The sequence below is a fragment of the Phacochoerus africanus genome, chromosome 6 (assembly GCF_016906955.1).
Source record: "Phacochoerus africanus isolate WHEZ1 chromosome 6, ROS_Pafr_v1, whole genome shotgun sequence".
Lineage (NCBI taxonomy): Eukaryota > Metazoa > Chordata > Mammalia > Artiodactyla > Suidae > Phacochoerus > Phacochoerus africanus.
Window position 1 is genome coordinate 100291781 of NC_062549.1, and position 27380 is coordinate 100319160.

The window sequence follows — 27380 nt, forward strand, 5'->3', positions numbered from 1 at the left end:
GTGTCTATATCTGTCCCTATATCCATATTCATACCTATATCTGTATCTATATCCATATCTATATCTATAGCCATATCCATATCTCTATATCATCTATCTGTCCTGGGCAGTGGGGAGCCCTCTCCCCGTCCTTTGGGGCTTTCAGGTTACCCCTGTGTCTATTCTGGGTGCAGCTGCTTGTGATCTGTGAGACCACATTTTCTGGGCTACCTGGTGCCCAGCTCACTGATGTGGGCACAGAAGTCCTCAAAAGATCACGAACGAGCGCACTTTTTTTTCTGAAGACAGGAAAAGGATGGGGAAATGGGACTTCGGGTAGTGCCAGTTTTCCCGCTGATGCCTCAGGAACACTGTGGGCTGAGGAGGCTCAGTGGAGAGTGGGCAGGCAAAGACCAGGGAGGCGGTGCACCACCAGCCTGCCCGCGGAGAGGGGGCCAGCGTGAGGACTGTGGCGACAATGATGGTGAGGGCAGCGGGGGAGGAGGAGAGCTCAGTCTCCTGGGGAGAACCCAGTGAGGAGAGGCTGGAGGTAGAGGGGTGAAAACAAACTTTTAAAGGAGCAAAGGCTGTAAGCGCACAAGAGAGAGCGGGGAGGGAGGGATCCCGAGGGGGAAGGGGGAGGAGAGAGAGAGAGTAGGAAGAAGTGGGCGGAGGGAGGGTGACAGATAGCGATTAAAAAGAGGGTGGGAGAGGAACGACTGACAGGCTCAAGAGCAGGGGAGAGTGGGCAGCCAGAGAAGAGGCGGCCAGAGAACCAAGAAGCCAACGGAAATTCCAGACAGGAAGAAAAGAAGAAGGTAAGGGCAAACTTGAATTGTAAGAGCTAAAACTACCAGTTGATGGGAAAGAGAGAGCCTTGAATTGCAGGCTGGGTAACAACACAAAGCCCTTTCTCTGCACCTGCAGGCGTATCTGCCGGCACCCACCCCCGCCTGCCGCCCCACCGGCCCCTGTGATGGGGAGCTCTGGGTATACTAAGGAGGACGGCTTAGGAAGCAGCTGATAAATCACTCACTTGATCCAGAAGGAGCTGTAGAACTGTGAGTAGAGGGCCCGCGCAGTCCGTCTAACCTCTCGCAAGAGCCACTGTGCCCCAGCGGCTTCTCACAAGCAGGATCCCAGTCCATTTCCAGGCACTTTGCTTACGATTGGAATTGGCCCTTTAAAAACCCAAACCATCACTGTTTTATGATACTTCCTCTAGGCTTGGAATCTTTTTGGAAATGCTTTCCACAGCATCTAGGAGAGTGTTTTGATTTTTTTTTTTTCCCCCTAAGGCATGTAGGACAGTTTAAAAATATTCCCTGCTTAGTTTCCTGCAGAGGAGCAATCCGGCCACTTGCTGTTGGAGGAAAGAGGCTAGTGAGACCCCGAGAGGAAGCTGGGAGAAGCGCCCTCGGAAGGTCTCCTTTCCTCCTGGGTGGAGGGCAGGAAGGGTTCTGTCAGGCCCTTGATCTCTCTTCTGAGCATGTGGGGAAGGAACCTGGACGCAGGGGCCAAGAGACCTGGGTTCTGGTCCCTGGAGGGGATGTGTGACCTTGGGCCAGATAACTCGCTCTTCTGGGGCTCAGTTTCTTCATCCATGAAACGCAAGGTTTGCAGTAGCAGGATTATCCGGTTCCATTCAGCAGTAACACTGACCAAGGCTGAGATTCCTTACGCTCCAACACACCTCAGTACCATTAAAACAGAAAAGCCTGTCACAGGATTTTACATCCTTACAGTAACTTTGTTCAGTTTTTCCTGTATCCCTCCTCTTGCACCCTGTCATAATGGAGGGGTTCCTGGTTCTGACTCGGCATCTCACGGAGCTGTTTCCTGACCGCAGCTCTGACACACTGAGTCTGACTGGCCCAAGAGAAGGGAGGACCATGTGAGGAGCACTGGGCAGGGAGTCAGGAGACCTGGGGGACATCCAGCAACACTGAACACAGATGAGACCAAGGCCACCCCCTCTGCCTGGGGTGGTGGGCTCACAGCGGGGGACAGAAGCTGGTATTTATTTAGAAGCATCCCAGCCTTTCACATCATCAGGCCACGTGGCCTCCATCTCTTCCACCCTCTGACTCTGGAGTCATAGCCCAGCCCAGACCCTGACTGGGCTCTCCAGGGGCAGTTCTGAGCTCCCCACCCTCCGGCCAGGTTTCTGGGCGGTGCTGCTGTTTGGAGCCTGCTCCCTTTCCTGTCCCTCCAAATCTGTTCCTCACTCAGCAGCTGCCAAGGAGCAGTCCCAGCGACCTTGGCATGCAGGCCAGGCAATACCGGGATGTGTGCTCCTTGGCTTCCAAGCCAGCACCCTCTGGGCATCTAGTCTTGCAGGCTCACAACGTTCAGGGAGCCACGGTAGGCACACAACCGCGTTGTCCTGCTTGGCCACTGCCTCGGAACCCCAGAGGTGTCCTGGCTGGGCTGTTGAAACTGGTTATTGTTCTTGCCTCCTAGCTGCCTCACTCCTGTCCCCCTCTAGGTACTGGCCTAAGGCCCTAGGCCATCAGAACTGGAAAAGGTCTCTTAGAGTGCCAGTCAATCACTCCTTTGACAAATAAGGAAAACAAGGCCTGGAAAGGGGAGGTGACCTCTTGGAAATGAGTGTGTCAGGGCCCATTCAGTTGGGAGTATCCTGTTCTGCTTACTCACACCTAGGGCTCTTCTACCTCTTATCCTTGACTGTGTTTTCTGAGCTCCCACTTTTCCCCCAAAGCTCCCTGCTTCTTGCATGTAAGCATCTCTACAGTCCTGTTTTCTGGCAGTGACACCACCTGCCCACCTACTTCTCCCCGTCTCTGCCGGCTGGTGGGGGGCCCATGCAGTGGTGGGCTCTGAGCTCTTGCAGCCAGCAGGGGCAGCACAGGGCAGCCTGGCTTCTTGGGCACTGGCTGATCCCACTTCTGGGCCCAGCCAGTTAAAACAGGACAGGGAGCCCATCTGCGTGGACCAGTGAGGACAGAAGCCCTGCAGTCCTCAGGGCCAGGGAGGCCCAAGTCCCAGGTTCGGCCCTTTGTCCCAGGAAAGATCTCACCCCACTAGGGATCCCAGCAACTCGCTGAGTGAACTGGCCCCACTTTGGGCTCTAGGCTTGAACTGCTGAAGGGCATTAGTATTAATCAACCCTTCGGGTAAGTGACTTTTCCAGGAAAGCATCAGGTCTCCTAGAAAAGAAGTTGACTTCCTTTCTACAGTCAGAAGCTGCTGGCTCCTGTCTAATGACAGCTTTCTGAAGCATTTGTTTCTGACATACTAGCAAGTCGTGGGCTAGAAAAACTCAGCCCTCAATCATCCGTGCACCTTCATAAGGGAAGAGAATCAGGAGGTCTCAGAATCAGAGGAACTGAAATAACACAAAGGGATCTTAGAGTTTATTTAATTCGGGAAGGGCAGAAGGAAGAGCCTGGGCACTCGCAATCACATTTTGGCTAGAATTTCAGCTCTGGAAAGCTTGAGGAAATTATCTAATGTCTCTGATCCTCATCTGCCAAAGAGGTTAATAAATATTTTCCTTGTAAGCCTTTACGAAAATCAAATAATATATTTTAAATGGCTATCACATGGTATATGGTCAATGAGCACTAGGACAAAAGGTAGAATCCAGGTCACCTGGTCCTCAGCCCAAGGGTCTTTGAATTGAGTCTCATTTGAGGCAAAGGCCTTTCCACAGAGACATGAAATTCTGAGAAGGTATTACTTGGTTTATATGACCACAGATTTTTTTTCTTTCTGGGACTCGTTTTGCTAACCTCTAAATTGGGAGTCTGAAAATCTGGATTTGCCTCTTGGCTTTGCCACTAATTTGCCAAATTATCACAAGTGGACAAGTCACAAACTCCCCCAGATGTTCTAACTTAGAGCTGGAAGGGCCTCAGCAAGCCTCCAGCTCCCCCACTTTGTTTTACGTGTGAGTGAGCTGACACTCAGGAGGGGGCATGTCTGGTCTAGAGTCACAAAGAAATAGCTGGGACCAGAAAGAGCCTCTCTTCTGAGTCTTCACAGAGAATTTCCAGGATGTGAATCCAAGCTGGCCTCTTCATGACTCAGAACTTCAGGAGTGGGCAGGTGGGATTAGGCGTCAGGGTGCCTCTTCCCCTCAGATCAGAGTAGACAACCTCCTATTTCTCTTCCCAGCGGAAGTGAGCCAGCTTCAAATGTACCCCTGTGGACGTGCCTTTGGATTGGTGGTCAGATGCCAAAGTGCTGCAGCTCCTCAGAAGGAAGGAATTACACGAAGCCCCTATTTGATAATATGGACTCAGGTGGAGTCCCTCTCCAGACCCCAAAGCTTGAGTTTAAGGGAAGTTCGGGGGCAGGCTGGACCAGTTATGAGAACAAGAGGGGCCTGGGTGGAGTGGGACCCTACTCCTCCCTTCCCCTCCACCCCTGCCTCTCCTCTTCATGCTAGTGAAATAACTGATTTACAGTGAAATTAATATCCTTCCCATTGCCTAGGTTTGCCCTACCTCTGATGGTCACCCTCCCCTACCCTGTGGCAGGGGAGGTGCTGGTCCCTCTAACTGTCAAATGCTGCATCAGGTTGACTAGTTGGGCCATGTTTGAGAGAAGCTTTTACTGGAGGTGGCAGAAAAGAAAACAAGGAACTAACATTATTGAGTGTCTACTATCTGCCAGATACCATTCTAGACATTTCCACCTATTCACACATTGTTTAATCCCCATGAGTAAATATTCCCTTTTTTTCAGATGAGGAGGAAACTAAGGGGTTCCGTGACTTGTCTAAGGTCACACAACTAGAGAGTGATGGAGACAGGGCTCAGATTCCACTCTTCCTAGAAAATGCGAGTCCCATCACCTAACTCTATTCCCGATGTTCTTGTTACGATTTGATATCAGTGAAACCCCAGAGTCTGCTCTTGGGCCAGCCAAGAACTCAGCAGCAGACACAGCCCCTGCCAAGAGCACTTAATGGCTAAAAAAGGAGATAACTTTCTATATGTGAGTTCTGGCTAAATGGTGGCAGATGCTGAAGAGTCTGGGAATCCTGACCACTGAGGGCTGAGGGCCTCCATGTGATCAGTAATTCTAGGAACAGCATATGCAAAGGATGCCCAGCCAAGGAGCCCGAGGCTGAAAGGGAAAACCGTGGGCCCCTCAAGGGGTAGTGGGAAAAGCCCTGCTTGGGGAGCTAAAACACTGGAGCTCTGGTCATATGTTTGTCACCAGCTGTCAGTCCTGCCCATCTTAGGGCCTCTTGGCTTTTCTTTCCCTCCCAGAGACACAGGGCATAAGGAGGTTTTGGAGTCAGGCAGACCAGCCTGATAAGGCAGACCTTCCACAGCATTTGCTACTTGTGTGACCTTGTACAAGTTACTATACCTCTGAGTCTCAGTTTTCTCAGCTGCCAAATGGGACAGTACTAGTTTCCTAGCAGGGTTAACATAAGGGTTAGAAAGTATTGTTAACATCACATAAAGGTTAGAAAATATAACTGTAAAATGCTTTGCACATGGAAAACAACTTGGTGACATCTGTTATTACTATTATTAACTTCTCTGGACCCCAGTCTTCACCTTGTATAGAAATAAGAGGTTGAGTTTGACTGATCCCTAGATTCCTTTTAGCTCTACTATACTATGAATTGATGATAAGATGTTAGAAATAACAAAGCACTTCATAAACGTAATTTTCATTAATAACTGCATTGGTATTAAGCAACCCTCTGGGTAATTGATGAAGACCTCCCAATATTTCATTGTAATTGAATACCTCCATTTGCCACCCCCTCCTAGCCACTCCTTGTAAATATGTCTTCTAACATTTGAAGAAGAAAATTCCTTATCCTAGCATAATTCTTTTTCTCTACTTTGCCTGCTCCCTTCCACTTCCTTGGCTTTGAACCAACTGTTGGCCAACAGGATCTCTGAATGAACCACTTGGTCCTTGCCAGAATAAAACAATTAGATTTAAAGAGGAGTTAATGATCTGCCCTTGGCTAGAGTAGGAGGAAAACTAAAGTGATACTTAATCTCCTCCATCTGTCTTTCTTTCTCTCTCTCATGTCTAGCTCCCTCTCCCTCTGTAAGTGATCCAGGTTCAGGGGTGCAGGTCCCCACCTGGACCTCTAACTCTGGGAACGTTGCCCACACTTCCAACTCAATAGCTGCCACCATATCATACATCCATCCGGTAGCTGAAGTAGCTACCCCAAACCTAAATCAGGAAAAGAATGACAATTCTGCATGTCAGAATTACCCCCAACTACTCACAAACCAACTCCCTACATGAAGAGTTATCTCACAAACATCTCCGTGGCAGTTCTGAGGCCAGTCTTTGACGAGTAAGGATTTTCAAAGAAGGGAACTTTCTAGCATAGTTCTTTTTTTTTTTTTTTTTCAGGGCCACACCCATGGCATATGGAAGTTTCCAGGCTAGGGGTTGAAGCGGAGCTGCAGCTGCCAGCCTATATATACCACAGCCACAGCAACTCGGGATCCAAGCCACATCTGAGACCTACACCACAGGTCAAGGCAGCCGGATCCTTAACCCACTGAGTGAGGCCAGGGATCGAACCTGCATCTTCATGGATGACAGCTTCGTTTCCACTGAGCCATGGCGGGGACTCCCTAGCATAGTTCTTAAGGAAGGGGCATCGCTGTCAGAAAACACAAGAGCAAAGTTTGATGTCCACTTCATGCTTACCAGCAAGTCACCCTCTCCAAGCCCTGTAAGTGGACAGAGACAGGGCCAGTCCCTGCTTCCTTAGGTTGTTGTGAGAATCAAATCAGAAAATATATATCAAGAAACTCGCAGAGTGCCTGGCACATAGGTCTCCATACGTGCTCAATTTTCTTATTATTATTACCTAGCTTCAAAATCTCTTTTTGTGTAACTCTGGGTAAAGCAGAAAATTTGAAGCTGAGACTCTCCAAGAGAAATAGCGATTAATGGGGTGGCTGAGAGGATCAAGACCACTTTTTCACATAACTCTCCCTATACATCCATTTTTGGGGGAAACTATTGGGGTGAGGGAACGTTAGAAGAATGTACGTTAATGAATAAGCTACAAAAGAGTTCGAGGTGATGGTTCCGGTTGGTGCTTCACTTGATAAAGCCACCTCGGATGTCTGGCGTAGCACTGGGGCTCACGATCATGTTCTGAGCCGAGCGGCACTGACCTAGGACTGTGTCTAAGACATCGTTTAAGTAAAGCCCTGTGGCTCCTTTTACAACCGAATTCTCTTCACTGGGAAGCGAGGCGACCCTGACCTCGCCACATTCCACTGCACGGTGAACAGAATTAGAGCCCGGGCCCAGGGGATTGTTATTATTACTATGAATAACAATCTTTATTGAGAACCAGAGATCTGTTAGATACTATCCAGAACATGTGTCACTGTCCAGAATTAGACTCAGACTCTACAGCGTGGTCTTAAAATCTAATTTTGTCAACTTTGGGTGAGCTCCCCAGTGACTTATGGGGAGGGGGGAGAGAAGGAATAGCCCGTGGTGATCAAGTCTCTGCTCTAGACACATTCAGTCACGCCCGGCCAAGCAGAGGGCTCTCTCGTGGGCAGGAGGAAGGCTCTGTGCCTTTTGTCTCCCTGGTGTTTGCACCACCATAGTCATTGTGCAGGTGCCCCTAGGTCAGCTTCCCAGGGAGGTGATTCTACTGGTACTAGGTGTTTTGAGTGACCTGAATTTGTTTTTCACTTTCATTCAAGTATAGTTGAGTTACAAGATTGTGATAAATTCTGCTGTATAACAAAGTGATTCAGTTATACATGTACACACATCCATTCTCTTTCAGATTCTTTCGGCACATGGATTATCACAGAATACTGGGTAGAGTTCTCTGTGCTATACAACAGGTCCCTGTTGGCCAATCATTCCACATACCTCAGTGTGCATATGCCAATCCCCAACCTCCAGCCCATCCATTCGCCACCACCTGTCCCCTTTGGTAACCATAAGTTTTTCAAAGTCTGTGGGTCTGTTTCTGTTCTGAATGTTGTGATTTGTCCATTATTGTTGTTTCTAAAAAAGTGCACAAATCAACCCATCAGTTGGAGGACACAAGAATCAGCACTAAGGGCAAAGAGAGGGTGGGGGGTTTCTGGAAGAGGATCCAATGATGAAAAGAGGAGAGGCTTGTCTTCAAGGAGCTCAGAGTTGAGTTGGAGAGATAATACAGAGTTGGTAGGGTGAATAATTCTCATTATGTATGTGAAACCCCAGTGGCTTTACAGTTCAGCCCCAGGCCCAACTGCTGACTCCGGGGGGGCAGGGGGGACACAGAAATTGCTGTCAAATGCTATATTAGAGGGCTGTCATATACGGTTCCAGAGGCCAGAACTAGAATCAATAGCAGGAAGGGAATTTTCAAGGCATCCCCTGGTACCTCCTTGCTCACTTGCAACACGTCTTCTTGAGCAAGAAAGACAAGGGTGTAGTTTTAGCTGTGTGCTGGGTGGCACCTGTCACCTGCAGCCTGCCTAGCTCATGCTGAAGCCATTGCTAAAGGGCTTCAAGGAGCAGGGCAATTTCCAAGTGTGCAGTAACTTATTTCCCCCACCCCATTTGGGGGCTGTGTCAGAGCAGTGCAACTTTACTGCTAGACCAAACTTTTTTTTTTTCAATCATTAAGAAAGCACTGATTATGCACCTAATGAGAAAACCTAATGCAAGAAGAATACAAAGTAGAAGACAGACTTCTGACTTTGAGAAATATACTCCCATCTGAGGGAAAAAGCTATTAAATCTTGAGGGCAAGAATCATGCCTGATTTTATGAATGCAACAGATATTGAGTGCCTAGTATACACCCAGTCTGGTACCTCTTAGATATTATTTTCAGTACCCAGAATGCTGGTAGACACACAGTAGGGACTCAAAAACAAACAAACAAACAAACAAACACAACCCTGTGGTTGGGCTGAGAGATAAGAAGCTTTTGGAGAACAAGGGTTAAGGCGGCATAGAACCCAGTGTGGAAATGTATCCTACCTGCTGGATGGTAATTTCGAGTCCTCAGAGTTCAGGGGACATCAAAGAGGGCTGAGATCAACTTGAGAAGATGTTTCCATTTTCACCTAGATCTGTGGAGTCAGAGGAAGAGGTCCTAGCTATGAGTTTGTGTTCATTTGGGTTGCTCTAAATTGATTTTCTTTAAAAACTTTGGCTGCACAGGGAGGCAACAGTGCCAACATAAGGAGGAGCAATGAATTGGGAACACAGGTCCCTGGATTTTATTTCCAGCCATACAATACATGGAGTAAAGGAATACAATGATTTACGCTCACTGTGTCCACAAACCTTCCTTTGGCCCGTCCCCTCTTATAAAGGTGCCCTGTTACTATGACCAAACAAGTGCCCTGGTGACTTCAAAATGTTTGCCTTGTCCCAGGATAGGATACCTTGAAAGAGGACATGGACCCAGTAAGATGGCAACTACATAAAATGGCTAAAAATTTCAGAATCATACCATATCTTAGTTTATCTTCAAAATCAGAGGGATCTTTGAAACCAGTGGGTTTTTTTAAAATCAAACCTGGATTAATAGGAGTATAATGTATGCACTACTGTTTTAAAACAGCGTGCATATGTTTTTGTATGATTGAGCCCATTTGTCCTAAGTCTAAACTTGTTAGAAATGATGTACCTACATAGACTAGCAAAACGGTATGTAGATGCGATCTCACTTGTGAATAGAAAAAAATCTAATTTGACAAATTCTGTATCACCCTCTCAAAAAAAAAAAAAAGGAAAGAAAGAGAGGACACTGAAGGTCTTGGAGTAAAGAGTGTTCAGAGTTGGGATGTCCTTGTCCAGGTTCTAGGGACCATTGCTTTTTGCCTTGGGGACTTGAGAAACTGTATCAGTTGCAAAGGGCTGTAAAATTCAATTACCCAGGGATCTGTGGAGGGCCCAGGCCCAACCCTCAACCAGAGTCAGGTTCAGTTCCCATGGGCCCCTGTATTTCCCTGATTTTAATACACATATCATGCTTTGTTGCAATATGTGTTTGATTTCTCTTCTTAATTAAGGGAAATAAAGGCAGCTAAGTTCAGTAAAGGCAGGGATTCCTTGATTGTCTTTTTAATTGTTGTATCTTCAGGGTCATCATCACTGCATGATGCCTGGTAACTGGTAACCACTCAAGAAACTTATTAAACGAATGAATGAAAGGGAAGGACATTGTGGGCAGAGGGAACATGAGGAGCCGAGACAGGGAGGTGAGAAACTGTGGGCCATGAATACGTGTGTGGGGAGTTGTCTAGCTTAAGTATTGAGTATGTGAGGGGAACAGAGGAAACAGAGAGGATAAGGCTGTGCTGTGGAGACTCTCAGGTTCGAGTTAAATCATTTGGACTTTATAAGCAGTAGGAAGCCAGTGATGATCACAGATGAAGCAGTGGCGTACCTTATCATTGTGTTTGATAGAATTTATTCATGGCATGGACAGCTTCTTTGGCCTCTCCTAACACACTTCCTGCCAAGAAATGGATAATAATCTACAGTGCATTTAGTATGCTATATGCCCAGAAAACTCAGTGAGTATCTAATCTATGTGTTTCTTTGGCTGAGGTTGTGGGGGTCCCAAAGGGACCCAGAGTAGCTGGGAAACTGACTTCAGTCAGGGACCTTTCTAAGCTGAGCAGCTGGTATAGGGTATCAATTTTAAGCTTCTCTGACTTTGTCTGAGTCATCCAGGAAATCACAAATGAGAGGTCTTTCACCCAATTTGCTGCCACCAGGGCCCATGGGGTCTGCCCCAGTCCACACCTCCTCAGCTACTTTCTCTTACTTCCTCTCAACGAGGCATCCTTTCTAGTACTGTCTTGCTGATATTCTTTGATGTTTCTTTCTTGTACCTTCTTTCTTTCTTGTACCTTCTTCCATATGGGACTCTTGGATCACAAGTGAGGGAGTCAGCAGTCTAGCCTCTTGGCATTCTCTTGGCAGACCAGACCAAAGCGTCACATTCTTTGCCTGGAACTATTTTTATCCTTCCTTGGGGACTTGTAAGGAATGAGTGACTGAGAAAGAAGATCCAGGGAAAAGTCTTCAGGGATTGAGGAGAGTTGGAAAACTTGCTTCGAATCCTGGAAGAATATGACATTTCTCCCTTTGTTTCTTTCTTTCTTTCTTTTCTTTTTCTTTCTTTTCTTTCCTTTTCTTTCTTTTCTTTTCTTCCTTTTCCTTCTTTCTCCCTTCGATTTCCATTTCTCTTTCCCTCTGGCTTTCTCCTGTTCTGCTCTTCCATCTGCTTCTCTCTTCTTTGTAATGCATGTCTCTCTGCCTTCCACTTTCTCCTTCTCTCTCCCCCTATTCTTGTCCTTCTCCACCACTTTCCTTGCTATTGATGGCTGCCTTTTATTCAGCTCTTGTATTTTGAGCACTGTGCTAAGTGCTTTTTATGCATCACCTTATAACACTCTATGAGCTAAATAATAGTACAGTCATTTTGCAGGTGAGGAAATTGAGACACAGATCTAGTAATGTCTGCAAGTTAAGCAGATCTGCACAGGGATTTGTACTCCACTGAGCTAACCCCCAAACTATCTTAAGGGTTTTTCTCCATTTCCAAGTGCCCTTTGTCTTTTCGATCTTAATTTTTTTTTTTCCTTTTATAGGGCCGCACCTGCCACATTATGGAGGTTCCCAGGCTAGGGGTTGAATCGGAGCTGTAGCCACTGGCCTATGCCACAGCCACAGCAACACAAGATCCGAGCTGCATCTGTGACCTACACCACAGCTCACAGCAATGCTGGATCCTTAACCCATTGAACGAGGCCAGGGATTGAACCCAGAACCTTATGGTTTTCTAGTCGGATTCGTTTCCGCTGTGCCACAATGGGAACTCCTCTTTTCACTCTTTTGCTTGTCTTCTGCCCCTGCCTCTCCCTCTCTTCTCTCTGACACTCACCACATCCTGGTCTCCAATGTGTGCAGATGACCCCAAAGGTGCTGAACACTGTGCACGTGCCCAGAAGGGATAACAGACCATTCAAACTCTTATCTAATCAGCCATTTTCCTTTGGGGCAAATGCTCCACAATTTTCCACCTTTGGAGGCTAGGGAAGGGCCCATCATCATATGAGGAAAAGGGCAGATATCTGATCACAAACCAGAGGAAAGTCCCCAAGACCTGGGTCTTTGATATAGAGGGGAACAGATAAGGCCCTTTCTGCTCACTCACAAGCTCTTTCACTTCCAGGGACTCTGCGTACCCTCGGGTTGGGGAGGGCGGGCAGGGAGAAGACAGAGCCAGGAGGCTGGTCTCTGTCAAGGTATCAGTTGAGAAGCCAAAGAAGCCTTGACCGTGAAACCTGGTAGCCCCACCCTGCCTTTCCTCATAAAGATAGGAACCTGGAAGAGATAGGAATCAGGGGCACATGGGCAACAAAGATGTGAAGGTCAAGGTTTGAACTTGATAACTTCGAAGCTCCCATAAGAGTCTAAGATTTTATGATTCCAAGAAGGGACTATTTATATTCAGTTTTTTTTCTTTTCTTTTTTTTTTTTTTTTTTTGGTCGTTCTATGTTCTGTTGATTAGGAGTGATTGATCAAAGACTTAAGTCATAAGGATATTTACTGCTCATCAAGTAAGAATTATGGAGGTAGGAGATCCAAGAGATTGATTCAGAAGCCTCAGGGCACTGGCTGGCATTTCTGAGATTCTCTGGGCAGTTTCAGACAACTTGGCTCACACAACCTGTCCATGGGCAGAAAGTTGTGGGGGGTGAAGAGGACTTCAAGTGAGGCTTCCTCTGTTTACGGGGGAATGGAGAAATGTTTTCTAGAGCACTCTCTCCACATTAGACTCTCTCCACACCTCACAGACCATAACTAATCTCATTGAAGGCTGAGAAAGTGATAGCTGGCCTATTCATCCTGCCCCTGGGACACAGACAAGGAATAAGAACTCATTTGCCATAGTGCCTGCTACCCCTTCCTTCATTTGCTCAACTGAGATTTTCTAAGCACCCACTCTGGGCCAGGTGACAGTGGTGCAGAGAGAGACAATTCCTGTTCTCAAGGAGCTTCCGCTGGAAGAACACAGACAGGCAGAGGATCACAAAACAAGATGGCAAGTGCTAGGAGATAACTGAGTGTCCCCAGGGCCACCACCAAGCTGAAGATGCTCTGCTTGAGGAATCAGGGAGGGCTGCAGAAGCAAGGAATAGGTTCCATTCTGAAGACTGAATGGGATTCACATAGGGGTGAGGGAGCACATCAGAGGTGGTTGAGAGGAAGGCCTTTGGGAATTTTCCAGGACTCGGCATGGCTGGACAAAGAGAACTAATGGGGGCAGGCAGGAAGTGAGGCTAATGAAGCAGGCAAGGACCTGATATGGGAAGGCCTTGTATGGGACTTGAAGGTTTGGGGCATTTATTCCGGACATGAGGGTGAGGTCTTTGAGCAGAAGAACAAGCTGAGCTGGGCATCTGAGATGGCTGCAGTGCCAGGAGGTGTAGATCAGCACTACCAGCTGCCCACCACCTGGGAACACCTTTATACGATTCTTGTCACACATGTTCTTGTTTGCCACCTCCTGGTAAAGATGGGAAGGAAGGGGATGGACTGAGAGTCTGGGGTTAGTAGATGCAAACTATTACATTTGGAATAGATAAGCAGTGAGGTCCTACTGTACAGCACAGGGAACTATATCCAATCTCTTGGGATAGAACATGATGGAAGATATTATGAGAAAAAGAATATATATATATATATACATATACACACACATACACACACACACACACACACACATATATGATTGGGTCACTTTGCTGTACAGCAGAAATTGGCACAACACTGTAAATCAACTATAATTTTTAGAAATGGTTCCAATGGCCAAAAAAAAAAAAAAGTTGTTGTATGTTTTTTTTTTTTTTTTTCTCCACCTGACAGCCATTCAAACATATGGAACCTTTGAGTTAGGACTTCCAGCACATCACATAGCTCATCTCATTTAACCCTCAAAATCCTCTGGGGGTAGCTATGCCCAGCCCCACGCTGCAGACAAGGAAACAGACTCAGCGAGGTAAAGGTCCAGAGTCACATTTTCAGACTCCCGTCCTGCGTTCTTTCCACTTCTCCAGGGTTTCTCTGGTGTGGTCCTTGGATTGCCTATATCAGAATAATCTAGGCTGCTTGCTGCAAATCCAGATTCCAGGGGCCACCTAAGACCTCCTGAAGTAGAATCTCTGGAGGTAAATAGCACAGAATCCACATTATAACACACATCTCAGTTGATTTCTAGATCCACTCAAATGTGGGAATCATGTTCTAATCTTGCGTCCTTATTGTGACTCCTTTGAGTCTTCTCTTTTATTTTTGCTGGGGGGAGGGGAAGAGGAGGGGAGCTTTTTAGGTGACTCTGACTTCTCAGTTGCAATTTCTTTAAGAATACACTGGTGTGGGTCAGTGGAATCACAGAGCATGACTGGACTTTCCAGACTTTTGCAGAAGTACCTCTGTTTCTCTCTCTCTCTCTCTCTCTCTCTGCCTCATTTGCAGAAACCTTGGTGTCTGTCTTCTGCTGAGCCAAGATGGGAGACTGGAGCTTCCTGGGAGAATTCCTGGAGGAGGTGCACAAGCACTCCACAGTGATCGGCAAGGTCTGGCTCACCGTCCTCTTCATATTCCGCATGCTGGTGCTGGGCACGGCTGCCGAGTCATCCTGGGGCGACGAGCAGGCTGATTTCCAGTGTGACACGATGCAACCTGGTTGCGAGAACGTGTGCTACGACCAAGCCTTCCCCATCTCCCACATTCGCTATTGGGTGCTGCAGATCATCTTTGTCTCCACACCCTCTCTGGTGTACATGGGCCACGCCATGCACACGGTGCGTGTGCAGGAGAAGCGGAAGCTCCGGGAAGCCGAGAGGGCCAAAGAGGTTCGGGGCGCTGGCTCTTACGAGTACCCAGTGGCTGAGAAGACAGAGCTGTCCTGCTGGGAAGAAGTGAACGGAAGGATTGTCCTGCAGGGCACGCTGCTCAACACCTATGTCTTCAGCATCCTGATCCGCACCACCATGGAGGTGGCCTTCATCGTGGGCCAGTACCTCCTCTACGGGATCTTCCTGGACACCCTGCACGTCTGCCGCAGGAGCCCCTGCCCGCATCCTGTCAACTGTTACGTCTCCCGGCCCACGGAGAAGAATGTCTTCATTGTCTTTATGCTGGCTGTGGCTGGACTGTCCCTTTTCCTCAGCCTTGCTGAACTCTACCACCTGGGCTGGAAAAAGATCAGACAGCGATTTGTCAAGTCGCAGCAGGGCCTGGCTGAGTGCCAGCTTCCCAGTCCCTCTGCAGGTATGGTCCAGAGCTGCACACCACCCCCCGACTTCAGTCAGTGCCTGGAGAATGGCCCTGGGGAGAAATTCTTCAGTCCTTTCAGTAACAAGGTGGCCTCCCAGCAGAACACAGATAACCTGGCCACTGAGCAAGTGCGAGGCCAGGAGCAGATTCCAGGAGAGGGTTTCATTCACATCCGTTATGCCCAGAAGTCCGAGGTACCCAATGAAAGTGCCCCAGGTCACCGCCTCCCCCATGGCTACCAGAGTGACAAGCGCCGTCTCAGCAAGGCCAGCAGCAAGGCCAGGTCAGACGACCTATCGGTGTGACCCTCCAGGATGGGGGTACCAGGACCACGTGGGAACAAAGGAGGCTCAGAGAGGGGAGAGGTCTCCCTTCTGACCCCATCTCTCTCATTCTCATCACTGCTCTGCTTCTTTTGGGCCCTGGGGCTCAATGGCATTGCTCATTTATTCCAGAGGGTATGACCAGGTCTTTGCGGGTGCAGTCAGAGACATGGCTACCTGCCCAGGCTGCTGTCCTTTCCCCAGCCCCTACCCAGGATGCTCAGTGAAGCCTGTCAGATTACTCGGTGAATGCGATGGGGACCATGGCAGACGGGGCCTGGGAGGGATAGCCAGAGGGATGGGATGACTCTCTACATACCAGCCACACGGTATGGCTGCCACCAGATGGATTCTCTAGGTCCTTCTGGCTTCCTTGAGGGACTTCCCTCCTCCTTCAAGGAAGAGCTCAAAGTTCCCAGCCAATGATGAGCATGAATCAAGGAACTTGCCTTAGATGTGCCCTTGAACCTGTTGTCTCCTTGGACCATATCCTGGGTTGGTGGTGAGGTCGCTGTGGGATGCCCTTGGCTCCTCCTCCCCCTACCAAGTCTTGCTTAAAAAGAGGTCCTTGGAACTTGACCAGCAGCCTCAACTTTACAAGTGCCTTGGTATGTACCTCTGGTAAATGTCTCACCTTGGTGATGGAGCAGCCTTTCCTTCGTCCAGAGTGTACAACCAGTCCACAGGGTTGAGGAGCTCCCCTACAGAGTCCCTGTGCACACAGACTCCACTGGAACTCCTGCCACCACATGTCATCCTTCAGCCTTTTACAGTTCAACCCAGTGACAGAAACCATCCCTTCCACTCCCCCTTTGGCTGTTTGTCCAGTCAGTGCTCCCTTAAACACCTTATTGACCAGAATGCCCAAGAAGCCGTCACCCTCTCTCAGATGCTGACCAGATCACCAGCCATGGAGGCCAGTGGAATTTCCCCAGGTCTTAAAAACAAAGAGGGCATTGTGCTTCACAGATTCCCCTTGGGAAAAATTGGTTCTGCTGTGAGGATAAAAATAAAAAAGGAGAGAAAATACTGGAAAACCCTTTTCCCCTCCTGTTCCTCTCCCTTTCTGACTGCCAACTGAGAGTGCCAAGAGGAGGTGTGATGACAACTAGGGAAGCCCCCAGATCTCTCTTTCCCTGGAGGATTTCGCAGGGGCAGGAAGCAGTAAGGGAATCTCCAGCTCTCTTGGCAGGGCCCTTGTTTAAGAACATAGAGATTCCTATGTCTCCCCAGTGCTCCTAAAGAGGCCGCCAAAAATCAGGGGACTAAAGAAAAGCCCTGCCTTCCCAGGAACTGTCCTGGCTTCTCTCCTTCGTTTATCCATAATGGGTGGTTGCCATTTTGGATGAAGGTAAAGGATGCTCAGAATTGGATGCTGAAAATGATAGGGAGATGTTGACTTTTTAAGATGCATGTGTGTTTCTCTCTCACTCTCTTTCTCTCTCTCTCTCTTTCTCTCTCTCTCTGGTGTGTGTGTGTGTGTGTGTGTGTGTGTGTGTGTGTGTGTGTGTGTGTATGCTGGTAAGAGGGTGAAGGGGAGGAGAGTCCTGAAATAAAAGAAAATACCCTAGAGACATGGGTGTCTTCCTGCCCTTTCCTCCAGATGCCTGGCAAGGGGGCTGAGTCTCACTGTTTTCAGTGTCATCCACCTAAATAGAGAAGCATGAGAAAGTGGGACAGAGGAGGTTGAAGACCCAGAAGGGAGCTCAGCCTCTGTGCCACCTGCCCATCTCTGGGCCCTTCTGCTCATACTTGGATATTACTGGTGGGTGGAGAGAAGATGAGGGTAGTAGGGTGGAGGAAACTGATGGGGGTTGCATTTAGGTCAACCCAGATATCTGTAGGGGACACTTTTATTGTCTGGCACTGGCATTAAGACTCTTTCTCTAAAACAAAATCCAAAAGACTCTCTTTTCTTCCATCCCTGATGTGTATTTGTTTTGTGAAATGAATGATCTTGGATTAGAAACTCTATGAGATCAGTCCTTGATGATGGGGCTCTCGGGAAGGAAAAAGGAAAAAATATGCGTCGTCTGTCTTAATAAAGTCTGGCCCTACACCTATCTCTCCTTTGTGTCTCTTTCATGCTGTGACTACAAGAGAAGGATGACAGGCTTGTTGGGGGAGGGAAGCACTTGGAGCCCAGCTATCAGTCAATCAGTGGTGCAAAGAGCTTTGGAATCAGACATGCAGGGGTTAAAAAAATCCCAGCTGCTGATTTACAGCTGGCTTCCAGCAGCTGCTTAATCTCTGAAGCTGGGTTTCCTCATCTGTAAATTGAACCTAGTAATATCTACCTCATAGGCTGTTGAATGAGATCCTGTTTATAAAGAGTTCAGCAGAGTGCTTGGGAAATAACAGCCTGCCATTAAATGGTAATTGTTGTTATTATCTTCATTATTTTTGTTATTATGTTGAATACATAGTATTTGAAAATCTGTGATATTGAGGGATGATTCCAGAACTTCCCCTCATGGAGCTTACAGTCCACCTAAGATGGTCATAATAACTCACATAGAAGAAATAATTAGAATGAAATGGAAATTCATTGCTTATCAATTCTAGGAACTATAAGACTCCAGGAAGTGATACATACGAAAAAATCTTAGAAGAGACTTGATCTGGGCCTTAAAGAGGTTTTAGAGAAGTGATAACTTCAAGGATGATGCTGGGAAATAGGTCTGGACATCCCCATTTTACATACATGGAAGCTAAGTTTCAGAAAGTTTTCCTGATAGTAGGCAGCTTCTCACTGGTCTCTTTAGTTGGGATCATACCTCTTTAGAAGAGGAAAAATAATTCTTGCACCAAACGGTCCAGGAACCATCCAGACCTTCACCAGCCAATGGGTGCCATTTCCTCGAGAAAGAAGCAAAGGCTGGGCAAAGCCAAACGGAAGTATTATCTGAACTACCAACTGGTCTTGTTTATCAGGGAGGAAAGTTCTTTTAACAAGGGCTTGTAAATTGATCCTAGAACACATCCTGTGACACCAACGTTAAGTGCCAAAGGTATACCTGGCATCTGTCCAAGGTTAAGATGATCAGATCAGAGGTGCCTGCAAAGTCCAACTGGAAAAAAGCATCTAAGACCCATTTTTTTCCTAGAAAAAAAAAAGTAGGGAATTTCATGGTTTTATAAACAAAGCTATTAACATTTAACAATTTATGTTACACTGAGACTGCAAAAAACAAGGGACTACTTATTTCATAGTGAGTGAGATTTCAACTTTATGTATCTACTCTGATTGCCCTTCCTTTCCCTCTAAAGTTTCACCACAAAAGAGGTAAGATGAGTAGTAATATAATGAACACACTTGAGGTGTAGGCCTCTACAGGCCCCTTGCCTTAATTTCCTTCCTCCAGTGCCAGGTAAGACCGGAATTTCTACCATTAGTGTTTCAGACCTATGGCTAAAGTGGTTAAGGCTAATAACACTCCTATGAAGAATCATAGTATGAATGAGTTTTCAGATTTCTTTTTAATAGCAGATTTTGAAAGCAGAGGAAAAAACAAAAGAACAAGGACACTAGGCACATGGCAGGGGTCTTGCTTTCATGATGTAGAAATGAAGAAAACAGCAAGGCTGGAAAGGGGAGCCAAAGATAAGCTGCCCACTTGCCAATCCTTGGTAGATCCCAGAAGTCCCTGCAGTCAGTCTATGTATTAACCTTATCATCCATATGGTGGACAAATGATTTTACAAATGAGAGATATGTAAATAGAATAGGATCAATGGTTTAGCCTCACTGATCACCCGATGGTCATCAGAGATGAAGGGACTATAGTTTTTTACTGTCATTTCAACTGGAAAAGAGAAAAACTAGCATGCGACAAATATTTATTGAGCACCTGCTTTGAGCCGGCACTCTCTTAGGCTTTAGGAATACAATTTTACAAAACTGATATGGTTCCCTTCCCTCAGAGCTTACAGCCTAGTGAGGAAGACTCCCTAACTAAGCAAATGAACAAAACAATTACATCCTGAGATAAGTGCCAAGAAAGAAGCAGATGGAGTGAGGGTAACAAAGGGGTGGGGAGGGGCCTTCTTCACATGAGGGGGCAGGGCAGAAAGTCCTCTCTGAGCTGAGATCCGACAGCTAAGAAGAGGCTGGCCCCTGAGGAGTGGGAAAAGAACCCAGGTAGGAAAGTCCAAATTCCTTCCAGGAAACCCCAGAATCCAGCTATCCCTGACCTCAATATGGGCCAACACTTTTGAAAGACAGAATTCAAGCAGCACCTAGATGGCACCTAAAGTAACACCGTCTGGCACCAACTGTTGCAAAACACACATACCTCTCTCAGCAAAAGCCTCAAGGGACAGAGAAGCAAAAGACACATGTAAAGGGTCTTCACTAAAACAACTAAATATCATATGTTAACATGCTCCAAAGCCCTATTTGATGTGACAGATATTATTTCCACCAATAGCAATTCCCGTAACACACTGGGGACTTCTAACTAGGCCTATTCCCTAGAGTCCAGACCAGTAGGCAGAAGACTGAGTCCCAAGGGCTGGGAAGGAGCCAGCAGGGCGTGGTCCAGAGGAGCCATGGCAGCAGAGGGGCTAAAACAGTGAAACATCAAGTGTACAGAGAGGGGGGAGTGAGGAGGGAGAGGGAGCACATTTGCAGGGTAGCCAGGCTACAGGCATCATGTAAGACGTTAGCAGGCAGGCATCACTGGGGACATGGCTCCACTGGATCTGGATTCAGAACTAGACCTCCAGACTCGGAGGAGGAAGATGGCATGGGCAAAGCAGAGCCTTACCCTAGCGGCTGGATCACTCGGCAGAGCACCAGGACAGAGTCTTGGACAGAGTACAAGGTGGGTGCCTGTTATCGGAAATAGTATCACCAATGACTGATGAATAAAGTCATTGCCAGAAACACATATATATGATGTAATCGGTGCCTGCAAAGCCTTAGACCAAAGGAGTGACCAGTGGTGAGACTTCCAGCCACCTCACGAAGCCTGGCGGTGGGCGGGGAGGTGATTTTTGGCATGGAACCTAATATTGCTCTGAAATCACCCCACACTGGCATCTACCTCCTTCACCTACACATGGGCCACACAGCCCTGGGGACACAAGGCTTAAGGCCCTTCTGCCCCTTCAACCTGGCTGACTTTTCCATTACCCTTGCCTGATGGGGCACTAACTTGCTAACAAGGGGGTCCTCAGAGAGAAACTGGGAGCCAGGCATGAACCCGTTCAGGAGAGCGCCTTGCCCTGGGCCTGGCAACCTGGCCATCACTGAATCCCCACAGGCAGCAATGGCTGTTCCAACAACAGGGGGACATTCGGGGCAGTGTGGAATTGTTTTATGCCTTTCTGGGACTCTTCTTCAAATAAACTGAAATATAACTTGGAGGGGTTTAAGCTTACAAGAGTTTGTGATAAAATTTCACATTTGGAAACCAATGTAAAAACCTGTGCAGGGTGACATTGGCTATGGAAAAGTCGATTAATAAAAAAAAAAAAAATCCAAAACAGATATTTTGGTAATAATTATGAAACAAGTTGTAGATGTTAAGTGCTAACTCTTTCTTAGGCTCTGTGCTGAGATTTCATGACTTATTTCATCCTTACAGCAAATCCTACAAGGTCATTGACCACATCTTACAGATAAGGAAATAGACTCAGTAACCTACATCTAGTCCCTACTAGGTGGTAGAACTCCGCGTCCAAACACTTAGTTCTTGGAGTTCCCGTCATGGTACATCGGAATTGAATCCAAGTGGGAACCATGAGGTTGCAGGTTCGATCCCTGGCTTTGCTCAGTGGGTCAAGGATCTGGCATTGCCATGAGCTATAGTATAGGTTGCAGACGAGGCTTGGATTCTGCGTTGCTGTGGCTGTGGTGTAGGCCGGCAGCTGTAGCTCCGATTAGACCCCTAGCCTGGGAACCTCCACATGCTGCAAGTGTGGCTCTAAAAAGCAAAAACAAAAACAAAATCAAAAAAACACTTAGCTCTCTGTCTGCAGTATGCTTCACTTAAATGCTTATCATATATCCTTGAGTAAAAAAGCAAGATTCAAAATCATATGTACACCATGATTTCCTTGTAGAAAATAGATATTTATAAGAACAAAGACTTGAAAGGAAGAAATAAAAATGAAAGCAGTTGTGTCAGTATGGAGGATCTGTGCTTTAATTCTCCTTATTTTTAAAACTATTTTAATGTTATTTTTATAATTAAAAATTTAAATTATATTTATATTCAACCTTTGGACTAAATTTGGTGTTCCCCTGGGGTGGCTGCCAGGAGCTGTCTCTCTTCATTTCCGTGGTTCCCATGCCTGGGAATATTTTTGTTTGAGCTCTGCCTGCCACCCTTAAATGGAATAAGATTAGCAGGAGGCACCCACCCCAGGGTCTGGGATGCTGACTGTGTGACGGCGGATGATCTGCCAACTGTGCCTCTGGAAACTGCTGCACATCGGAGGAAGGATGGGAGGCATGACCCACGCCTGTGAGCTCCCGCACCTTCAGTGTGGTGGGTGAGGGTGGTGCTTGCTCCAGGTCAAGTCAGGGCCACTCCAGGTGCTGTGTGGGCGGTATGGAAGGATATCAGTGGGGGAGCAGCCTGCCATTCGGATGCTCAGACCTAGTAGGCGAGGAGGAGGATGATGCCAAAGCATGGGGAGGCGCTAGTGAGGTCAGCGAGAGAAAGCGGGTGCAGTTCTCAGAGTAAGGAGGGGACTTGGTGTGAGGGGACACTCGGGAACACTCAAGGAAGAGCTTCATAGGGGAGCTGCCACTGGAGCTTGGCTGTGAATGATGAATAAGATTTTACTAGGTAGAGAGAGAAGACTTTCTAGTAGGAAGACATAGCACAGTTTGGAGCCCAGAAGAGAATGCTGAGAGGGTAGAGGAGGCTTCTGGAAAGTGTGCCCTTCACTCTGTCCCTGGTGAGGAGCTATTGAGTTTCTTTGGGCATCTAGGCAGTGGGGTGACCAGCGCTGTTCTTGAGGGTGTTGAAGGAAGCAGCATGTCAGCTGACCATCCATGAGACCCCCTTTTAATCTGGGGATGAAGTAAAGGAACACAGAGCCTCAACCACTGGGACTCGGTGACTGGTGAGGAATGGGGTGACTGGTGAGGATGGTGGGAGGGGAAAGAAGGCAGAGAGAATGAAGGGGTTTCCGGTCTCTGTGAACACGTTCATTTACTCAACAAAACTCATTCCAGTAGAGGGTAATGGGTCCATTAGACCCCTTTCAGGTATCGCTTCAGATCCTCTCAGCCTCACTGCCTCTTATTCCAGCTGCCCGGGGGTGTGGACCAGGTCACAGAGGCACATCTGATGTTGGGAGCCCTCTGCTCAGCACCTACACTGGCACATGGACAGTCAGAAGCAGGGGATAATCAATGCAACACAGGACAAACCTCTGGCCAGGGGGAGACAGAAGCCCTCCCTCCACCCCTACCTCTGCAACCCTGGGGGTTCCAGGGCCTGGTTACTGGGGCTTTTTCAGAGCTCCGTCCTGTGGATTAAGCGATCCATCCCACTTAGCAGTGCCCAGTTTGATAACATATCTTCCTACTGGCTCTGCCTCCTTCCCTGCCTCCCTCTCCTTGTTTCCCACTCTTGCTCCCAGAAGTGTGCACCCTAATAAAGGGTTAACACATCAGTTTCTGCCTCAGGCTCTGCTCCCTGGGGAATCTGGACTGAACCAGTGATCCCTATTTGAAATTGAGCTGTTTTCACTTGACTCCCAATTACATAGCCTTCAGACCAAGCCTGAAGCATCAAGGTTAGTAGCAATACTTTACTCTGAGAACAAATATAAGTATGTAGGTTGCAAATCCTGACATTGACAGTATTGGGAAGTCCAGCACTTATAGGGATTCCCGTGGTTTCTTGTGTGTCAGTCTTATCTGCCTGGATAGATCTTTCCTCCCAAGACCCTGTGCCTCACAGCATTTAGGACAATGTTGGGCATGCAGGAGATGCCAAAAAAACATCTATCAGGAGTTTCCATCATGGCACAGTGGAAATGAATCTGACTAGGAACCATAAGGTTGCAGGTTTGATCCCTGGCCTCACTCAGTGGGTTAAGGATCTGGCATCGTGAGCTGTGGTGTAGGTCGCAGACTCAGCTTGGATCCTTCGTTGCTGTGGCACAGACCGGCAGCTATAGCTCTGATTCGACCCCTAGCCTGGGAACCTCCCTATGCTGTCCTAAAGAGCAAAAATAAAAATTAAAAAATAAATAATAAAAAACACCTGCCAAGTTGAACTGAAGTTGTGCTCTTTTACACCCCTGGATTCCACATAGTCTTCAGCTGCCTCACGTAATCTACAAACTGGTTTCCAAAAGGACATGTCCTTCTCCTTGTACTGCTCGTGCATGGGGAAATGGCACTGATGGAAACTTCCGCTGAGCATGGATGAGTGACCGCACTCCACCAGACACTGGGATTATACGGTGGTTTATCCAAGGAGCTCCCCTCCCCCCAAGTAAGGGATCTGGACCTTCTGCCTGGGAAATAGCCAAGCGGCTTGCTGCTATCATGCCCTCATGTTCCTCTTTCCAGGCTATCCCTGCTCTCGCAACCCCACCCCCCAAACCAAGTACCACTGACAAACCATGACAGCTCCCCAGTTTTGTTCAGATTTTCAGTGGGAAAGAAAGTGAAAGCATAGAAAAAATAATTCTCCCCTCCCCAGTTAATCAAGGACTTGACTGCCACTCACTTGTCTCCCTTCCTCCCCATCCCTTAAAGAGTCTCAAGATTTGGGGGGACAAAAATTACCACACACACACACACACACACACACACATGCACTGGGGCCCCTATCTTAATGTTTATAGCAGCCCTTAACCCAAAGGGCTTTCTGGGAGAGGGAGGTAGCAAAGGTGACATGGCATTTTTCTAGGTCTCCTGTGTCAGGCTGGGGTGGGAGACAGTGGAGCATGAAGGTGCTGAGTTCAGGAAAGCATAGGTGCTTCACCCGATTAGAGAATGAAAGGTGCCCTCTGACAGCTGGGGTGGGAGCTGTCGGGGTGTCAGGGAGAGGGCTACTCTGAGGGCAGCTAAGCTTTCCAAGGAGAATGGCTCTGGCTTTTCAAACATGCACTGTTTCTACTTCCTTTTCCTGGCACCCACTTAGATCCTGCCATTCCAAACCCCCTGTTCACTCCTTCCAACACTTTCTGTCCACCCTGCTGACTTCCTCTCCCCGCCCAGCAGAGCACTGGGTCATGGCCTGCTGGATCATGTGCATATGACTTGTCTCTCTAACTAAACCCTAGGACGTCAGAGAGTATAGGTGACATTTCGTTGCTGTTGCCCTCTGTCCCTGGCATATGAATCACAGGAGTTTTAGACAGGGAGAGGCTTCTAGCAATCAAATGGAAGTCTTATTTTCCAGGAAACTGAGCCCTGGAACCAAGGGTTCTAGAACCTCAGTGCAGAGCAGTCATTCAGCCCAACCTCCTAATTGCTGCTGTGATCTCTCCACTGCCTGCCAGTGGTGGTCCAGCTTCTCCTGAGCACTTCCATTGGCAAAGCCCCCTAACAGTGAGGCTTAGTCAGCCTGGCTTCCCAGACCCAGGGTCAGAGCCCAGCTTTCTATTGATATAACCTCTTTGAGCTCTTTGTTTCTCATCTATGAAATGGCATAATAGTATCTAACTCATAGGATTGCTGTGAAGAATAAATTAAGCAAACAATACCTACTATCCAATGATTACTTAATAAATGTTGGTTATTATGATGATCATTTCCAAGACAGTGCAGCCTATCTTCAGCTAGATCTGTTAGAAATTCCTTAGTTTTCTTTTAGTTGAAAACTATTTTCTGTAGCTTCCATCTTACGTGAGTTTCCCAAAGTCACTAGTGAGTTAGTGGCAGAGCTGGGACCAGAACCCAGATCTTTCCATAAGCCAGGCTGTCTCTGAAATACTTGCCGTATAGATGAAAATGAAAGCAATCTGCCATGATAAAATGCTGTTGTCATTATTGCTATTTTCAAAGGTGAAACAATCAAGTGACTTTTCAGTAGCATTAGAGCCAGCGAGGTTATAATCCCATCTTCTCTCTAGTCTGACACTCTGTCCCACTATAGGTGCAGCTTTAATGGGGTTCTCTCTGCCTCTTCCATCTGTGTAGATGCAGACAGATAGCAGCCTGCCACGAGATCCCACCCATCTCCCCTGCACACCCTTTCTCTGCTAATGAGTTGGTTAAAGGAGAGGAATAGTTCTGGCCTGTAAGTACATTGGGGAGATTAGTCCTTCAGTTCTATAGGGGGTCTTATATCAAAACCACAAGTTCACATGTAAGACTGAGCCACTCTGCTGTACAGCAGAAATTGGCACATTGTAAATCAACTATATTTTAATATCAAAATTCAAAAAAAACCAAACCACAAAATCACTCTGCTTACAGCTCTCTTTAAGGGGTGGCCCTAAACGACCTTATAAGAGAGAAATCCTTCCACTGTGCAAAGTTTTCAGTGGTTCCTGCCATGGTGCACTTTTGTCTGGAAGGGGAAACGACCTGACATCTGAATTAAGCCAATTCATAGACAAGGGCTCATGATTTGGAAAACAGTCAGGAAATTTGAAGGGATAAGACTGAAAGACATATGAGTTTTGGGAAAGAGGTATGTAAATGAACCAATCATAATGGGCCCAGGATGTGAAGATAGATTTGTTCCACGAGAATGTTCTCCCACGGGTATCCGCAGTGCAGGAGGCTCTCAGGGTACAAGGTGCTTTACCCCATGAATGTTAGTCAGCCTCTTTTCCAGTCACCCCAGTATCTGCTCACTGAGGTTACGAACATCACCACGGTGCCAGAGGCGAGGTTACAGACAGTCCATAACATGCAATAAGCTTCACCGAGGCTGACCTGGCCACCACGGCTGCTGAATATCCAGCTTCCCAGAGCAGTGACTGACCTTGAACCCTCAATAAGGTACCGTGACCAAGAAGTGTCAATTTACCACTTCCCTGGAGGGCTGACTACATTAGATCCTTTTATCATGAAGAGGACAGAAATTTGCTTCTCATTGGAATAGATATTTATGTATTTGCCATCTCTGCCCATGATTCTGTTAGGACTATCGCTTATGGGCTTAAAAAGTGCCTGATTTAGTGGCATGGAATTTTACATGACATTGTCTCTAGCATAATGGTAATATGAGTTTCCGTAACAAACAATGGTGGTTGACACAAATAAATATTTCCTGATCATGTAATTGTCCAATTGCATGTTTTCTATTGGTGGGTTGCAACACTCCTTCACGTAGTGTTTAGGAGCTATCTTGTGGCTCCACTCTTCCCTAGAAACTCAGAGTTCTCAGATGGAAGACAGAACAAAGTGTGGATATTCCCCATCAGCTTCTTAAAAGTCTCAGCCTGGAAATGGCACATGTCATTTCCGCTCATATTCCATCCATGATAGCTGGTTATATGGATTCAAGGGATGCTGGGAAATAATACCCCAGTGTCAATTCCATGCTTATATGAATATCGGGTAGACAGCTAGCTATCTAGGTCTACCATTAAGCAGGAGGCAGACAGACTGACCACCAAGTGCCAGTGCATAACTTTCTTCCCATACTTACACGCTTAATGTGTGTGCGTACAAACACACACAACACACACACACTCGAAATCCCTCTCAGTCACCATATCCATCTCAAAGTCCAGGTTCTCTGGATGATATACGGTTCTCTCTCTCAAGTCGGGATATATCTCCTTGTGGTCCAGAGACCTGTGACAAATATCTTCTCTCCACTAACCACCACTCAGAATACAATGAGA

General features: G+C 47.2%; 1 protein-coding gene and 1 long non-coding RNA gene across 4 annotated transcripts in view; one reads left to right on the top strand and one right to left on the bottom strand.

The window, feature by feature from the left end:
- The window catches only part of LOC125129758 (uncharacterized), a 116686-nt gene that overhangs the window by 49470 nt on the left and 39836 nt on the right, over positions 1-27380 (bottom strand). The window contains exon 3 of one of the 2 annotated variants that reach the window (XR_007135532.1): positions 8952-9043. The exons of the other annotated variant lie outside the window; for it this stretch is intronic. This is a non-coding gene — a long non-coding RNA (uncharacterized LOC125129758). The remainder of the gene's footprint in view (positions 1-8951; positions 9044-27380) is intronic. 2 annotated transcript variants of the gene reach the window in all.
- On the top strand, positions 659-17662 carry GJA5 (gap junction protein alpha 5). Of its 2 annotated transcripts, XM_047784837.1 has the most exons (3): positions 670-797; positions 907-1040; positions 14473-17069. In XM_047784837.1, exon 3 carries the CDS (start codon positions 14505-14507, stop codon positions 15579-15581), a length of 1077 nt encoding a protein of 358 aa, XP_047640793.1. In that variant the 5' UTR covers positions 670-797; positions 907-1040; positions 14473-14504; the 3' UTR covers positions 15582-17069. The 2 variants fall into 2 exon arrangements, with proteins under 2 accessions (XP_047640792.1, XP_047640793.1); XM_047784836.1 differs by lacking the exon at positions 907-1040 and having other exon boundaries at positions 659-797; positions 14473-17662.